At 45.4% G+C, this 19,129-nt stretch overlaps 1 protein-coding gene across 15 annotated transcripts in view; it reads right to left on the reverse strand.

Moving 5' to 3' along the window:
* C4_1H12orf75 (chromosome 4_1 C12orf75 homolog) overlaps nt 1-19,129 on the reverse strand; it is a 358,071-nt gene that overhangs the window by 86,369 nt on the left and 252,573 nt on the right. For all 15 annotated transcript variants that reach the window (XR_014981318.1, XM_085653217.1, XM_085653215.1 and 12 more), the window contains one exon: nt 14,231-14,306. Coding sequence is in view for 14 of the 15 variants with exons in the window: in XM_085653217.1 (XP_085509343.1) it covers nt 14,231-14,306 (76 nt within the window). In the remaining variant the exon portion in view is untranslated. The remainder of the gene's footprint in view (nt 1-14,230; nt 14,307-19,129) is intronic.

Raw genomic sequence — 19,129 nt, forward strand, 5'->3', positions numbered from 1 at the left:
TAATCAGCCAAGTGCCCCTTACCCATGCTGCGTTACAGTGGCCTTATCTTAAAAAGGTGGACACAGGTACAGTCAATTTGCCATGTGATTACAGTGGATGAGACATGTAGTGAGACACACCCACAGTAAAAAGTCCAAACCCCTTGGTCCTAGCATTCATCAATTTGCAGACAGTCTGTCAAACTAGTCACAGAGTGCGTCTAAAGGCCATGTCTTGAGTCTAGCTCCATTCAAGTGAAATTCTGGGATCTCTCCTACTCACAGATGAAAAGCCACATTGATGTGAGGAATACCAGTAACTACTGTCCCATCATTCTTCTACCAGTGCTTGGAAAATTACTGCAAACACGGGTATCTAAATTGATCTCAGATTTTTTAGTTGGGACAGATGCTCTGGATTTCAGGCATCTTGGGGTTCTGCCAGGCAAGGGAAGAGACACTTTGCTTGTAATGAGCCCTTCAACCAAGAAGAGTTGACAGCCATTTTGGGACTCTGACTCAGCCGAGTGCCAAACTAAAATGTAAAAAAAGAGAAGGGCGAAGGGTAGGAATACCCTGTCTCCCGATGCTGGGGTCCCTCAAGACCACACCAGGGCCAAAATGAATTTTTTAAAATGATTGCATTGAAAATCACGACAGATTTGCAAATTTGCAGCAAAAACTAAAAATAAAAAGTGTAATCTCCCGTGCTTGTTTCAACATCATTCCCTGGGAGAGCCAGGACATGGGGACAAGGTTATACTAAGCTAAAGGGGAGGGGGTCACATGGGGGCCACCTCCAAAAGTACTGTTTAAGCCCCAGGGACCACCACCTCCCCGGGGTTTATTTTATAAATTTAAGGAAGGGGGGGCCACGCAGCCGCCCTCCTGTGGCCATTAAAGGCCCAGATACCACCACCTCCCCGGTGCTTAATTATACAAAAGCAGGGGGGCCGCACGGATCCCCCTCATAGGAATCATAGGAACCCCGAGGACTCCCTGAGGCTTTAAAAGTAAATTGGAGGGGGGCCACGCAGACCTCCCTCCTTGGCCCAGTATGGCCCTGGGGACCACCACCTCCTAGGCCAAACATACAGCCTAAAGGAGGAGGGGGTTATGCGGCCTCCTCCCGAGGAGGCCGTAGGCCCAGGGACCACCACCTCCCCAGGGCAGGCCCTTCAAAGTGAAAGGGGGGCAGTGCGGCTCCGCTCCTGGACCCATTAATGGTCCTGGCTACCTATCTCCTGAGGTGCCCACCTGACCAAGTCATGAGTGATGTAATCTGTGAGGTCCTAAGTAGTGCATTGCGGGGGTGTAGGTTTTATTTAGCTCAGGTAACCACGTGTGGTCCAAGCCTCCAGCAGGATTTCCACCAAAGATCAGAGGCCTACCTCGTCCCGAGTGACCATGGGCTCCTGTGAAGTGAATCCTCCGAGGCGTCTTCGCGATCCCTTGCCAGTTGGCTTGTGGGTCCCCAGAAGACTTTTCTACAGAACCAAAGGGCTCCCCTGGTTGCTCCAGGCCTGCCCTGACATACCCTTGCTGGGTGAGTCCCTCAGACCTTGCTGGTCTGCACTGCTGACTTTTTCCACTTTCCACAAGACTTGCTGTTGACAAGGCTTGTTGGCTCCAATCCGGCTGCCGACACCTCAGTAAGCGGCAGACTTTGTGGGACACACCGAATCCAGCTCCTGGTCGTCGTCGACGCCTCCTGGACCTCGTGGCTGAAGAGTCATGACACCCATGATCACATGAAATCACCAGACGACTGTGGGCATCCATCTTCCTGGGCCCGGGTCACTGGCAAGTGACTTTGAACACTGTTTCCTCTGCTTTCAGGTCTTCCTTCTTCTGAATCCAGCCTCGGATTCCACCGGACACTTCTTCTGTCTTCACAAGCATCAAGTCTTCTTTGGCTCCCATTGAAAACTATGCCGCGAGCCGACACCAAAAGACACCTTTGCACCCGGCTTCCCTGGGTGAGGTAACTCGTGCACTCCGGTGCTCCTGTGTGTGTTGGCTCTAGAACTACTTACCCTGTAAGTGACTTGCTTGTAGACTCTCCCAAAGTATCCTAAAACTTTAAAATTCCAACCGCGACTTGCTCCTTTGAAGTCTATTGGGATCTGCAGCTGTGTTCTCACACTGCATGCGTCTCCCGTGGGTCCTTTACTTACCTGCCTTGGGGGGATTAGTGAGGCCCCAGCGTTTCTGAAGGCCCTAGGCCTTCTCTCTTCTCAAGTCGATATTCCTAAACCTCTTTTTTAGTATATAGTCTGGTACGCCCCTAGGTCCCCAGCCATATTTGTGCTTAACTTGTTGTGAAACGTTGATTTGTGCATATGTTCCTGACTTCTAATCTCAAGGAGATTAGTATAGTGTGTCTAGTAATAAACACATATTTTATATATATATGTATATATACACACACCTGTGTGGTGTTCTTTCATTTAGTAATTCAAGAGATTATAAGGAAGAACAAGCTGCTTTACATTCCTCTAAAGACTTAGCCTGAAGGCTGCACTCCACAGCTACCACTAGGATAGCTTTCTTTAAAAGGTTTTCTTAAACCGATCTACCATAAGAGTCGAATTGTACTGGTGCAAGGTGGCCACTTTAACTAGTGACCAGCATATACCAGGCCAACTTCTCACATTGGTGGGCAGCGTGTGGGATTCCAGCTTGCCATTGTTTTACAAAAACAATTTAAAAAACTCGCTTGAATTGAGTACCATTTCTTATTAAACACTCAACACTAGTTTTCAAATTGATTCCAAAACAAGTATTCATCTATGCTAAGGTAACATTGAGATAATATGGTTAGCCTAACATGCCTTGCTAATGAAAACTTCCATGAATAGAACAGCATTCTGTACTAAACATGTCTTTAAACTGCTTTCCCAGTGAGGCTTTTCTATGTTGCGCCTAACATGCCCTGTTGATGAAAAACATCCACATGTAGAATAGCATTTGTTGCCAGGCAAGTAAGTTGGATAAAATAGGAGGCAGATTAAAAGCTCACCTATTTTGGATAGAAGGTATATAGGCACTGTGAAATCATGTGTATATCACTGGGTCAGTGTGAAATGGACCTCAGGGAGGTTGCTCAAGTCAACAAATTCCCTGCAGAAAAATGCACTATTGTATTGTACTGGGAAGAAGAAACAGAAAAAGTGTTTTGAGAGGCAAAAGAATATCTTTTTGAGTCAGAAACAATTAAAACAAGTATATAGTTATTTTGCTTAGATAACTATGAGCAGGGCCTTTAAATTCAGCCTGTGACTGCTAAGAAATACAGCTGAAACTCACTGTGACCAGAGTTGCTGAAGTTTGGAAAGGAGGCCTTTCATCATCAAAATTAAATCGGTTTTCAAGTGCCCTTTAGTCTTGCACTGCAACTGGAAACAAAAATGAATTGCAGTTTCAGCACGGAATGGCAAATGACAGATTAATGTCTTGCGGGGCCGTGTGACTTACTTTCTGTTTCCTAACTCTGCAAACTCAGGCATCTCTCCTGGGCCATCAGCTGGACTGCAGAGGGGCGTGCTTAATTTGGGAAATAACACTGCGGTGACTGCGGTGACGGCAGTGAGGACACCTACTTCTACACATTCCAGTGTCTTGACAGTGGGCATTAGTACGTAGATTGGCTGGGACAAACATTTTACCACCCAATTTTTGCATTGGCGAGCTGCGAGAGTGGTTTCAGGAAATGTTTGCTTGAACATTAGTAGTTTTATTAATTGGGAACAGAGGATACACATGGTCCTCTTTCAGTCATTTATATAGCGCTAAAACATGTACAATTAAGCTCTGTGAGCAAGGGATACATTTACATTGCTGTTCACCTGGACGAATATTGGGTTTATATTCTTCCTGAGTGACAGAAGGAGGTCATTGACGCTAGTCTCATTTAGTAAATTATTCCACAATTTGTATGCCGGAGGTTGAAACGAGTAGCCATCTGCCCTGAGTGTCTTCAGAACTGAGGCTCCAGCAGATTTGTTCCCCATGAATCTCAATTGACTTTGAGGGTGATACGATTTTAGCATGTTTTTATATAATTTGGTGCAGTCCCAAATAGTGGACCAGGATCACAGTTTTACATTTGGCTTTCACCGTGAGCCAGTGTATTTGAGAGCAATCCGATGTTTAGGGAGACCAGTTATTGCTTTGGAGCTGAATTCTATGGCAGGACGGGAGGCGAGGATTATACTCTGCTTTCTTTATTTTCCACAAATGTAAAAACAACAGTTGATGGACAGAATGCAGAACAATGTCATACATTCAACCCAGTACAGAGATCTGGATTCAAGCAAGCCTAGCTGAAGATGGCTGAAATGCCAGAAACTGGTCCTAGGAAGCTAGTTTCCGGTCCAGGGAAGGCATGGCAGTTCGGGCTGGACTGTTCCCATGAGGCACAGGGTCAGACGGATTTGCATATGGCCATGTCTGAACTGGGGTGGCAGAGTGGGCTAAAGAACGGTGATGGATCTAACCCAGATCTGTTGACTGGGTGTGAGTGTTTGATTGGTTCTGATGCTCCGTCCATCACCACCCCCTTTTGTACCGCTTTGTTCGCCATAAGTTGGCAGGGTATGCTCAGACATGAGTCCCTTGCTCACTTTGCCACTGGATTCAAGCAAGCCTGGCTGAAGACGGCTGAAATGCCAGAAACCGGTCCTAGGAAGCTTGTTTCCGGTCCAGGGAAGGCATGGCATGGCAGTTCGGGCTGGACTGTTCCCATGAGGCACAGGGTCAGACTGATTTGCATATGGCCATGTCTGAACTGGGGTGGCAGAGTGGGCTAAAGAACGGTGATGGATCAAACCCAGATTTGTTGACTGGGTGCGAGTGTTTGATTGGTTCTGATGCTCCGTCCATCACCACCCCCTTTTGTACCGCTTTCTTTATTTTCCACAACCATCATTATTTAACTTCAGTACAAAAAACAATCTTTCCCATGGAGCCTAGGGAAAGGTCAACAAAAAGGTGAACCAATAGGCAGCTCCAAGGGTCCTGAAAGGCACAGGCTGCTGGGATATGTCCTCTTTCTTTTCCTGCTCCACCAGCAGTTAAATCTAAATTTCTGTGTTCCTCTTTATAATGCTTAAATGTGCCTATAGTGCTAAAATGTGCTTGCCTTGTGTATGTTTGCATGGACTGTAGGCGTTTGTTTATTTGAAGCACGCGGCGATCTTGATGCAACTTTAGGGTCCACGGGAACACCACTCATCGCTCCATTTTTTGCATCTTGTAGCCTCCGGCAACACGGTAGCAGTAGAGGGCAGCTCGAGGGCGCATGTGCAGCGCAAGCCATGTCTCGTTGCTCTGCGGGGACCGCACGTACTTTCCAGTCAGGTTTCTTCTGGTCAGCCGTGCGTTCACTGCTGAGCCACAGCGCACGCCGCCTGGAAGCCATACGCCCGTTTTCACGGGTCAATAAAATTCTATGTTGAGTGGTTGGCATTTCTCGCATTCCTGCTAAGGCGGTCATTTGGGGCCCGGCCCAGGTGTTACAAATACCCCCCTTACAACTGGGTGAGTCAGCTCCAGGGGTCCCATTTTCCCCTAATTTCCGTGCTTGCCCGGCCAAAACTCAGGGCTTCTAGGCCTGCCAAAAGCCTTTAGAACCCCAGGTTCGCCAAAATTGTGAGGCAGAGGAGGGGGGGGGGGGGATCAGCATTCAGTGCAGCCTTCGGGTCCTTTAGCCTGCCTTTTCTGCATATAAGTGCAAGCAAGAGTCGACTGTTGACCTGCACGCCTTAAAAAGGCCTTTCTCGCCCACCCCTACCTTGAGCATCCCGGAGCGTTAGGCGAGGTAGCTCCCATGCCCCCGCAAGGCAGGGGAGATGATGGTGAGGATTCCCCCACCGAATCCACCGATGAAGTGGGCCCCTCCCGGCCTTGGTGCCCAACGGCGAGGGGTGCGGACCCTCCCTCAGACATGTTGGTTCCGGAGGACCTCCTTCACCCTCGCTACACGGAATGGATTCTGGGGGATAAGGTCGCTCAGTTTGTGGCAAGCCGCCTGAGGAAACCTCTGGAGAAAGAGGTCAGGGCCTGCCTGAGAGCAGAATGCCCACGACCCCCACTAGTGGTTAAGGTGGCGGTCACTCCCAAGATAGGCCCTAAGATTGCCCACAAACCATCCAGAAATAGATCAGTGACCCTAAGAAAGGTATGGAAGTCCTGGAGGGTATGCCAGGACAAGCTCCTGGAAGCTTGCAGGCCCCTCACGAAGATCTTGGACCTTGCAGAGGAAGCTACGGCATCAAATACCACGCTCTCTCTGGAGTCAGTGTCTGGCTGGGCCCAGCGTGCCATTGTGTTTCTGGGCAACGCTAACTGCACCCTCTCAGCCGAGAGGAGGCACTCTCTGTTGTAGAAGGTTGACTCCAAGCTTGGGGATCTTGCTTCCTCAGACGCAGGAGCTGTGGCCGACGGGGGGCTCTTCAGAAAGTCTTTTGTTAAACAACTCACCAAATTCATGACAACCTTCACCACCTTAGACAAGGCGCAGGCTTCCATAAAGAAGGTGTTTCAGCCGTAGGTTTTTGTTGGGGCCAATCGTGGCAGGGGGGCGGACGACCAGCCACTTCTACAGCCAAGCACCTTCCAGAGGCTTCAAGAAAACTCAAGAGCAACCCAAGCAAGAGTTCTTCCAGTCCAGAAGAAACTACAGGGGCATAGGCTCCAGAGGCGCCGCCAGAGGTCACAATCGGGTAAGAATTTATCTTTACCCCCCAGTCACAGAGAGGGGGCAGGTTGACTTTATTCATGCACAATTGGGAGGCTATCACCTCAAATTCATGGGTTCTCCAGACCATCAGAGGGTTCCGCATAGAATTTTACGGGAGCCCGGCGCAAGAATACCGCCCCGTCCCCTACTGTTAACCAAAACCCAGAACTCCCTGGTAGACAGGGAGGTGAAAGTTCTGTTACGCAAAGGAGCGATCACTCACTCCTCCCAAGGGGTTTTCTAAGCAACATCTTTTTGGTGGACAAAACCGATGGAGGTCAGCGCCCAGTTAACAATCTAAAGGAGTTCAACAGCTGGTTGATGTACTGCCATTTCAAAATGGAGGGGATCCGACTGCTACGCGACCTCCTGCACCCAGATGACTGGATGGTGCATCTAGACCTAAAGGACACATACCTGGTGGTTCCGATCTTTCCCCCGCACCGCCGTTTCCTTCAATTTCAGTGGAAGGGACAGGTTTACGAGTTCACTATCCTTCCTTTCAGTCTGTCTTCCGCACCATGGTGCTTCATGAAGGTCCTCAAATCAGCAATAGAATGCCTCAGTTTACGCCTCATCATATATCTGGACGATTTCCTTCTTTTGGCTCAATCCCCAACACTGCTAACAAACCAACCGCAGGCGACTGTTGCTTTATTGCAAGGCCTCAGTTTCGTGATCAATGAAAAGAAATCCCTCCTCACACCGGAAAAACAAACTACCTTCCTTGGTTTTGTCATAGACTCAGTCAGCAAGACTTTGAATCTACCAACCAGCAAGGTTTCAAAGATTCGTCTGGAACTCAGGAGAACTCTAGCCAGAACTACCATTTGTCGCCGACAGGTCGCCAGGATAGAGGGTCTCCTGTCGTCCTCTATACAGGCCATTTTTCAAGGCCCTCTCCACTGCAGAGCCCTCCAGAGACTCAAAGTCACCCACCTGAGGAAGATTTTGCAGTATGCAGAGCAAGTTCCTCTCACGGACGAGGTGAGGTTGGAGATGTGGTGGTGGTTGGACCATATGGAGGCTTGGAACGGGCGAGTCATCTTGGCTCAGCACCGGACTTGGAGTCAGACTCCAGCAAATCAGACTGGGGAGCACGCTGCTGGGATTCCTTTACAGGAGGAAAGTGGTCCGCAGATGAGCAGCGGCTTCACATCAACTGCCTAGAACTATTGGCATGCTCCTTCGCCATTAAGTGCTGGACAAAGGACAAGGTAAGCTGCAGTGTCCTCCTCAAGATGGACAGTGTCTCTGCTGTCCGCTACATAAACCAACAGTGGCACAAAATCCATAGTGCTAGCGGACATGGCCAAGGAGTTCTGGACCTTTTGCCTTGAACGCAACATCTCAATGACAGCGGAGTGTATTCCTGGGGTGTCCAAATTGGTCGAAGACTGGTGTTCCAGAGCATGGTTGGGTGTGAGTCTCTGGCAGCTGGAGCCCAGAGTCTTCTGTAGATTGCACGCTCTGTGGAGCCCGATCTTGACAGACCTTTTTGCCTCTCGCCTGGACCATCAACTTCCCAGATTCTTCAGTTGGAAGCCAGACCCACTGGCGGCAGCCACAGACGCCTTTCTCTCCAGGATTGGTCAAAGGAGGGGGGTTATGCCTTAACTACGTTTGCCATGATAATGCGCCTCTCGGCTCAGGTCCGCAGGCAACAGGCGAAGGTGGTGCTGATCACGCCTTATTGGAGATCACAAGTATGGTTTCCAGTTCTTATGGAACTTTCCTGCGATTCTCCAATCCTTCTACTCCAAGATCGGATGATTCTTTGGGATCCCAAGGAGATCAACACCTCTTGATCCTACAGAATCGGATGCCCCTCATGGCCTGGTGGATTTCCAGCAATGGATACTCGGGGGCTTATCAGGAGAAGCTCAGAACATCCTGGCAGCAGCATGGGCAGAGGGCACCAACAAACGATACAGATCAGCCTGGTCCAGATGGGTGGGTTGGTGCCTTGGGAGGAATCGAGATCCTGTGGGGGTGCGAAATGGTCCACATTTTGAATTTCCTGGCCTCCCTGGCCACAGAAGGTTTGGCGTATCACCAATTAATTCTTACAGGTCTGTGATATGCGCCGGCCATGTTCCAGTTCAATGGAACACGGTGGACGAGCACCCGTTTGTATGCAAGCTGATGAGAAATATTCGCCTGTTGCTGCCTCCACTGCCTAGATATTCTAAGCTGTGGGATGTCAACAAGGTGTTAATCCATTTTAAGGCCTGGTGGTCGAATAAATATCTTTCTCTGAAGGAGTTATCAGCGAAGCTAGCCATGCTTCTGTGCTTGGTCTCTTGCAGGAGAGTGTACTAACGCATTTCCAGATGAAGCGCCATATTTTTCATTAAAAATGTGGCCTACTGAATCTTTCACAGTAATTCTGGCAAAATATAGTGTGGCCATCAAGGAAGAAAAATCTCTTTATTGCACCAACAAGCGGGCCTCGGATAAATCATCTAGAGATCTCTTCAAGCTCATCAATCCTCTCCTTAAGCCTCCTCCAAAACTTGGGGGTACCTAGGATTTTTGTGATCAAATTGCCAAATTCACACACATCCAAAATTCTCATCATCTATAAAGAACTTGACTGCCTGAATTCTTAGTCTCCTATCCCCTCTCAATTGGATTGGCAGGCTGACCCATGTCTACCAAAGACCACGAACCCTAGGGAAAGCCCTACTCTTCTACTTTCTTCACTCCTTTACACAAGAATTGACGGAGCTCTATCTACGCAGTGTTAAAGCATGGTCCCCATTGGAACCCTGCTCATCCAATGTCATGTAAATGGGATGCTAATATCATTGTTCCCCATCTCACAGGAACTTTGAATAATGCCAGCATGTCTGGGTGTTTCCCTCAACTCTGTAAAAAGGCTGTTCAGCCTCTTATCAAAAAGCCTCATTTAGAACCTGCAGATCTAGAAAACTATTGGCCTAGTTCTTTGCTGCCTGGACCCACTACAATTCTGGAGAAACACCCGAATACCCAGCTGATGACCCACCTAGAACTACATCAACTGCTGGAGGTCTCAGTTTGGATTCACGAGTAACCATGGGATGGAGGCTGCATTAGTATCAGCAGTCAACAACATCCATTCCATGGTGGATACAGGGGAAGCTGTGGCTCTGATCCTTTTGGACTTATCCGCAGCCTTTGACACCATCTCCCCAACCCCGCTTGTTGAGTGGCTGCAAGAACTTGGGATTACAGACCTAGCACTGAAGCTCCTGGCATCTCTTTTGAGTGTTAGGCCTCAGATAGATATGGTAGACCAGTTTTGTTTGGAGTCCATAACTTTGCCACGTGGGGTTCCTCTGAGCCCTACATTATTGAACTTGCATGTCTCCGTGCTGGCAAAACTCATAAGATCCTTTGGGCTCCAAGCGCTATCCTATGCTGATGAGACACAAATTATTGTGTCCCTCTCTAAGGACACCGAGGCAATCGCTATCAATTTTAGAAATTGTATGCAGGCTGTTGCCACATGGATGGAAAAAAATACCTAAGACTTAATGGAAATAAGACAGATGTCTTGATCTTTGGCAGTCAGCAATCCATATGCATCCATTTGTGGTGGCTAGAGAGGCTGGGCGCTCTACCCACTCCAACTGACTCGCCCAAGAACCTCGGCCATTGGTTGATGAAAATGTATTGCGCAGCTTGCAGGTCAACCAAATGGTTTTGACCTGTTCTTGGAATATGAAGTCCCTTTGGAAAGCGTTTCCTTATATCCCCTTTTTGGCACATGAACAAGTGGCTTTGTGACTTATTATTTCCAGATTAGACTACTACAATGCTCTTTACCTGGATATTAATAAGACTGTTTTGGCAAACTGCAGTTGGTCAAGAATGCGACAGCTAGACTGATCCTTGAGTGTCCTAAATTTCAATCAGTCTCGGTGGGGATTCGGAAGCTTCACTGGCCGATTTAAAAAACAAAATTATTTTCAAGGCTTTGTCTATCGTTCACTAGGCTCTCCATAATTTTGTTCCTGGAGGGCTTCAAAACATGTTCTAATGATAAAATCCACCCCGACTGCTGTGATCCTCAGGCAGAAATCTTTGAACTGTTCCTAAATACAGAAAATCGAGATAGGGAGGCAGAACCTTTTTTGGCTGCCGTATCCAAGCTTTGGAATTATCTTCCTTATTCCATCTCCAGTCATCAAGCTCACATTCTTTTTCATAAGGCCTTAGAACCTTGGCTTTTTACTCTTTAACGGCGTGCTCGTACCTATACCTTTTCTGCCCCTCTTCCTACCTAAGGTAACTGCTACCAGCACCTTGGCGCCTTTGGGCAATTGTTTGCACTTTATACGTTTATTTCATTTCAGTTCATTGGCATGATGTTATTCTAATTACATTATTTACTGTGTGCTATTGAATGGTTTACTGCATCAGAGTTCCAGTCCAACACCAGTCCCCAAGAGTTAGCCTTGACTGTTCGCTATGACAACCCCCCTCGAAGTCAAAGCCTTAACAGATGGTACTTGGCAATTCAGTGAGTTTGCACTTTTATGTAGTTCTAGTGGTTCCAGGAACAAATGGCCCAGAGGATGCTTCTTTCACAGCGAGGATGCTGGAGCAGGATTTTCTAAATGAAAATCTATAGGGTTTTGAAGCTCTGGTTTGTCCATTTGTCATGATTAAAATTAATAATCATTAATTAATTATTATTTGTTTTGTGTAAGTGTGTGTTTAAACTTACCAACATACTAATGATAAGAAAACCGACACGTGGGAACGCTTTTGTATTGCTATTAATAAATGTGCATGTTTTATTAAATAAACGTTGCTGAGTGTTGTTTATTTTAAGCACGAAACGCTTTTGAATTAATGCTTTATTGTGTTGCTAAAGCTAGATAATTACATACATATAAGGGTATTAGTGGGGTTAACACTGTTCAATCATTATGCTGTGGTAACGTTGTTTTGTCTCTTTTAATTAAGATGGTCTATTGTGGCCTATTGTGGCCTAATCAAAGATGGCTGACTTTTGAAGCCAGGTTTCGAGTGAGAATTTGTGATGGAAAAGGCCTTGCTGAATATGGATGCGAGTCATCTGTCCACAGTCCTTGCCTGGTTAAAACTTTCCGTGAGGACAGCAGCAGATCTGGGCAAGTCTCCAGATGCATTGGGACAGCCTTGGCAGCCTTGGAAAACCAAGGAGCTTTAAAGAAAGACTCTAAACTCTGAGCTCACCAGAGGAAATGTGTGGAAGTTGAGAAGATACATTTAATATTTGGTTCCTGTTCTGTTTTTTTATTTTTGTGATTTCCTGAGCGGAGATTTTTCCAAATGTAGCGATGCTACATCCTTTTCCTTCTCGCTCTGCTCAGCGGTTCGGCGGATGAAGTAATATTAAATGTTTCTTTCTTTTGTCTGAATTATTATAAATATATTAGACTAGAGAGTGTTTGTGTCATTGCGTTTTGCCACTTTGCCATTTTCTTCCCAAACCTGCGTTGGTGAGGATCGATGCTGTAAAGACGGTGACTTGGGAGATTTCTATTGAGAGACTTGTCCTGATGACCCATTCTGACATTTAGCTAGAATAGGTAATTATGAGAAAATGATTTATTCTGATTAATTTCTTTTGACTAATTTTAGATAAAGAATCATAATTTTAAATATGGTGTTGGTGATTATTCCTTGTCAATTATTGAGTACTCTATTTGATTATTAATGTATAGATTGTTTAGATTATGACAATTGCAATAGCTAGGTCTTATCGACCTCGGTGTAGGTGTGGGGTTTAGGAGTTTATGAAGGTTTCTTTCCACAGGTTCAATGCTGGTAGAGTATTAGAGTGTATGTTAGTGAAATGGGCCCTTGTGTATGGTGAGTGTATGGGCGTGTAACTGTGAAATTACTCTATCCGTGGAAGTAGGGAGATTTTGTACACCCCAATCTGCATCAAGGACACTGTTGCAGGACTTCCTTGTCCTGAAGCACCACATCTGTTCCACTCAGACCCAGCCTTCACATGCTCACATACATTTTCTTTCAGGTTGTATGAACTTTAGATCCAATGTTCTTTATTTAACAACTGAAAATTGACCTTGAAAAAGTTCACTGGGATCTGATGATTACTTGAGCAGAGATGCGTTCCCAAGCACAGCTGAGGCCCAAGTCCCAACTATGAGAAGTTACCAACCCAATGCTTGCTTATTGGCAAACAGACAAAGTCATCATACGATTGCAGTTGCAAGGGAGGTATATATCCAACATGAAAGTTTCAAACACTTTTAGAAAGGTGTAGGGATCAGGGAGTAGTAGTATACCCCACAGATTACAAAAGGGCAAGTAAATAAGTCATCCTCGTCTATGAAACTTATTTTAGTCAGATAGATCATGCTGATCTTATGCACCTTGCTTTAATATTCAGTTTACTTGTGTATTTCGAGTTGTGTTTTGTTTCATGTTGCAGTGTGGATGCTACGTTCGAGTGATTTAGGGCTGATTTGTCTTTGTGGATCTTAAGGGAACGGGAGGAGGTTGTATCTTACCACAATGCTAACTTGTCTTTCGTTTTACGTCTGGGGTTTTATATTTGTTGGTCTCACCTTAGGTGGGTTTCTCTTGCTAGGCTGCCTTGTTTATCGGGCTTTTCATCGTTACAGGAGAAGGTTCTTATATCATCCAATGTTCCTAGCTCGACACTTTGGCCTCAGAGACGTCAATCACATTCCCTGTGCCCTGCATACCTTACACTGTTTTCATCAGGAGATGCAATTAAAGAGCCTTTGTACATTGCTTGTCTGTGTTCCTATTTAAACAATGTTAGAAAGCAACTGCCTATAAGCCTACTTACTTTTTACCAAGGTAACCAGTCAGCCCTCTCCCACACAAAAATAAATCAAAGAGTAAACACTGCACAACTGTTCCACGTTGCAGAATAATTATTCCTGGTAGATATAGCCTATCTATCCACCACAGCTCTTATTTTTCCTAAAAAATAAACAAAATTAAATTAAAATAATACTTTTTTGCTGTGGTTCAAGGTATTTTTCAGGAGGCTGCTGCAGCTTGTACCACCCACTAATCTACTAACCATCACACTCCTACAAACGTGACAATGTGGATCAGAACAAGTCATTCAAAGCTGTAAGAATGGCAAGGCGAGCTGGTATTAATTCTTTTTTTTTTTTAAATGTATATTGACCTGTTAAACCCACTTCTAATTTGTTCAATTAAAAAAAATACATAGCACCACCATGTGGTGATGCCTTGAATGTGTGCCAGTGTGAAGAACCGAGCACCAGCAAACACTGGGACAAATTAAGTACTGAATCACCCCATCCATCCTACCCACCTTCCCAGTGCCGTTTTCTGTCTGGCTTTTTTCACCATATCGGACGGTGTAAATAGCTAAGTAAAAATGATAACAAACTAACTAATATATAGTAGCCGATGCTGCAGATAAAAAAGATTGACATGTAAACATGGATAAGCAAGTGCAAGACACGAGCATATGTTTAAAAAAAAAAAATTGCTTACCTGCCCGACTTTTCTCAGGCTGAATGCAAGGGTTGCATCATCTGTTGGTAGGCCCACATACACGCCCCCATAACTCCTTGATCAAAGAAAGTTGTCGGAAAAAAAATGTTTATTTTAAACACACTTGTCTTGCTTTCCCATGTTTAAATTTATTAAAACAATATGCCTTCTTAAAGGAGGAAACTATAAGCCCAATTGCAAGAGAAGCACAGACCTTTATTATACATCATTTGTCTGCGAAATTTTGACAACCATGGACACCGAGTAAATGACCACTACATTTTAGGTCTTGGCAGTAAGGAGATATGTTGATAAAATACATATTTTTTTTTTTAGAATCACAGAGGATTTACCTCTGGTTTTAAATATCTGGCTAGCTGGTCAGTTTACTATTCACAGGCTGCTTGCGAGGACATTAGTTGCGTTGTAGTATACTAGCATTTATAGCGCCTCATACCTCATTGCTGGGCACCGTAGCAATTAATGGGGAAAGCTGTATAGTAAAGCTTATAATGTCGGTCGCACTCCTTATTAATCCTTGTAATTCGACTGGCTTTAAAACTCTTCGGGTGCTGTGGGATCCTATCTCCTGATCAAAGAGATGTCCATGTATATAGAAAGATGATCCTTCACCACTGGAAGGTATATCCCTTATAGCACTCCACTCGGCTTTCATTTCCTTCAATACACTTAGTCAAATTTGAATATTCAAGCGTTATTTAATCATGCGATATACAATTTCATGAACAAATTCATTGAAACAAAATCTTCTGTATTCACACTGGATAGTTGAACCCATTAGTGGTTCGTGGTACTGGGGTCACAGGGTTATTAATCCCCAATGCATTTCGGGGCACGCCCTTCTTCAGGGGGTTCTCCCTGTAAACAGAAATGTGGTCTTTTACCATCGTCAGAGCTAGAATGCGTAAACTTAAAAGTAAACGGGTCTGTAGTAAAACTACGGTGCCAAATAATAAAACGTCCGTAAATAGTTAGAGTGCAATTCTCAAAGTGTTCCCCAGCGCGTATTATTGTGATAAAGTGAGCTGAGCCGTTCTCACTTTATCACAATAATATTATTTGGCACCGTAGTTTTACTTTTGGGTTTCTCGCATGTCAATTTTGGACTTCTGAGCACGCAAACGCAATTGGGGAAGGCAGCACAAACCACCGGTTTATTTTATTTTATTTCGGTGTTAACAACTGAATGAAGTTTCACGCTTATGACAAAGTAGCTGCACATTTAGCTACTTCACGCATTTCACTTATCTAGCGAATCGGATGTGATAACACGTATATGCACCAGTTCATTTACTGCATGTCTAATACACTATAGACCCATTTACTTTTTAGTTTACGCATTCTAGCTGACGATAGTAAAAGACCACATTTCTGTTTACAGGGAGAAACCCCTGAAGAAGGGCACGCCCCGAAATGCATTGGGGATTAATAACCCTGTGACCCAAGTACCACGAACCACTAATGGGTTCAACTATCAAGTGTGAATACAGAAGATTTTGTTTCAATGAATTTGTTCATGAAATTGTATATCGCATGATTAAATAACAACGCTTGAATATTCAAATTTGACTACGTGTATTGAAGGAAACGAAAGCAGAGTGAAGTGCTATAAGGGATATACCTTCCAGTGGTGAAAGCTGTATAGTGCCAGTGGGCATTTCCATTTACTTGCATCACAACTGCACTGAATGTTCTTCAAATAGCCAAACTCACAGAATAACTTCAAAACATGACAAACAAGCCGTAGGGTAATGCCCAGTTTGCTCTGCCACATATACATCATATAAGCGGAAACTGTCCTCTAAGGCAATATCTTTAGAACAGCTAAAAAATACTGGGGTGTGGAACCTGAAAAGTTTAGCATGGGGCAGCAGTATGAATGATGACAATTGTGGTGGGTATTTGAAACTGAAGGAAAGTGAGTGCAGCTGTGTAAGGACGAGGTGCCTGTATAGAGTATGTGTGAGAAACTGTGCGCTAACAAAACCAAGGATCATAATATGAGAATAGGTATATGCGTTCATGTGATTGATTGTAATTATGGAATGGTCTCGTCTAACTACCAGTCCATTTCTTTAGTCCCTGCGCCAGAAAAAAATTAGAAAAACTGGTTGATGCCCAACTGGTCAATTTCTTAGATTCACATAGCCTTCACTATTTTCAAGCTGGTTTCAGACCTAGACACTCCACTGAGTCTGCACTCCTCAAATCTCTTAAGCTGATGTTAGATAGTGGAAAGAATGCTGTGCTGATTCTTTTAGACAGGTTGCCGGCCTTTGACACATTTGTCATGATAGTCTCCCTTAACATCTAGCAGAGATGGAGATTTGTGATCATGCTTTAACCTGGCTTCAATCTTTTTTTAGAAACCCGAAAGCAAATTATCACATTGGAGCCTTTTAGACCAAAGGAGAAATTGCTTATATATGGTGTCCGCCAGGGCTTGACACTAAGCCCAACTTTATTCAATGTGCTTATGTCCCCCTTATTACTCTGTCCAATCATTTGATATCTCCACCATGCCGTAAGTGGATAATATGTAACAGATTCTTACCCTTGACAAGAATTCTACTAGCTCTGAACGAAATTTTTTAATTTGCCTTTTTTTTATAACCAATTTTCTTGATTTTTGACAATATAAACAAATACCAGCGAATCAGCACATTACATTATACAGGACAATTCCCAATCAGTTGGAAGAGCAGTCACGTAGCGCGGGACAACACTCGATGTAGCATGGTATAGACATTTAGCACACGCTCCAGCTTTAATCCATAAAGCCCAACCATTTGCCCCACACTCTACGGTATTTCTTCGGGCAACCCCTTGCCTCGTACATAGGTTTTTCCTCTGTCGCACACAGTCCACCCCCCTCCCGCCACCTCCGATGCTAGGCGGAGCTGGACTTTCCAGGCAGCGGCTATGTCCCACTTTGCTACTACCATAGCCGTGTTAAAAAACAGCTTGTCATTCCTGGATCCATCCATCCATCCATCCATCCCATCTGTGATCCCCAGGAGCTAAAATTGGCTTTTGAAGGCTATTACGTTGATGAATGAAACTTTCCTAAAGTCCAATGCTGATAAAACGAAAATTTTACCTTTTGGGCAGAACAACCAGTTCTTCATCTCGGATTGGTGGCTAGAAAGGTGGTGAAAACCGTGGGAGTCAAGTATTAATAATTATTCTTTTCCCCCCCCATATAAACAGGTCAGTCAAGAGTATGCTTTTCTGTGATTAAGTCTCCTAAAAGAAAGGTTTTCTGACTTTCTAGCTTTTTCAGCAAGGACGTTGGTTGTTCATGCTCTGATCACCTCAGGGCTTCACTATTGCAATAGTCTCCTCTTTTGTCTGCCTAATTATCTGATCCAGAAGCTACAGGTGTTACAAAATGCTGCAGCGAGACTAAGACATCTACTCCCTTGTCAAAGCTCCAGCACACCGGCGTAGCTAAATGGGGGGGGGGGCCGTGGGGGCTGTCTGCCCCAGGCGGCACTATTTTCAGGGCTGCGGCCACGCGGCATTGATGGCTCACGGCGGCAGCCTTTATAATTTATTCGCGGACACTGACACAGTGTCCCCAAATAAATTATAAAGGCCGCCATCATGGGCCATCAGTGCCGTGCGGCTGCCGCGTATGTGGGTCCCAGAGCCATCAATCTTGTAGGGCCCGAAAGCGCTACCAATGATGGCACTGGGAATCATTTTTTGCCAGCCCCTCCTGCGTTCAAAGCACAGCAGTGACATGCGCCACCACCACGCGCTCTCGAGTCTGGAGAGTGCAGGGAGATACCGCCAGGCCTTTGAATTATTTCCGAACATCCAGAGAGCCCGGGCCGGCCCGATGCCACTGGGTGAAGGAAGGAGAGTGCTGCGTCATGCACTCAAGAGACCGTGGTGAGCGGTTGAGGGCCGATCGTCACTGGTAGAGTCACGCTGCCTCTGCCTGGGGGAAGAAGAACGAAAACTGTAAGTTAACCAGCCACTGCCACTAGTTGCCAGTCACAATATCACAAGCAAATTACTTTCATTTCTGGAGCGCGCACGACGTTTCTATTCTAGTACTGCTGCAGCAAGCGGTGCATTCATTAGGGCTCCCATGAGGCCGAACATTGAGGACAGCAGTGGTCGGGCTCCCCCGCACAGGTATCAGCTGCATTCACTGGTGCACAGTCAGGAGTTAGAGGCAGCGTAGAGCACGATTGTGGGGGTTATTCCCAGCTAGGGATCCAGCCAGATGCAAAGAGGGAGTCTGGCTGGGGATGGATCCTATGTTTAGCTTCAGGATTATTACTTCTCAGTGTCTCAAAGTGTCTTTTTGAAATAATACAGCATAGATATCTAGGCTATGTGCACCTCACTCAGCCTCTTCTCCTGAGGCTTGCCCCCCATCATGCCTCATTGTCTTGTAATGTAATTACTTAGACTAGCCATGCAACTTACTTTCAGCCTCAGGTTAATAATAGCTGGTGGCGCTGCGCGCAGTGCTGTAATCAACTAATTGATTTTTATTAAACTGCTCAATATGTCTTTTTGAAATAAATAGCATCATTATGCATAGCCAAGGTTTCAGATTGCTATGTGTGACATTTTTTGAATTTCAGTAATTATGAGTGACATTTCAACAACTATGAGTGACACCCATTTGAGCAACGAGAAACTATAAGATCTTAAAACGGCTGGAAAGCACCAGAAATGGATGGGAACGCACATTGCTAGGGGTCACAACCCAGGCTGGAAGGCACTGAATGTGGTGATGAGGAATAAGGTTAAAAATACATGGTAACGGGATGGAATAATGGAGTATGTCTAACGTCATGACGTAAAGCATGGCAAGAATGTCAGAACACAAAAGCAGTGTGCGATTTCTCTAAGTCA

This window comes from Triturus cristatus, chromosome 4_1 (assembly GCF_964204655.1).
Source record: "Triturus cristatus chromosome 4_1, aTriCri1.1, whole genome shotgun sequence".
Lineage (NCBI taxonomy): Eukaryota > Metazoa > Chordata > Amphibia > Caudata > Salamandridae > Triturus > Triturus cristatus.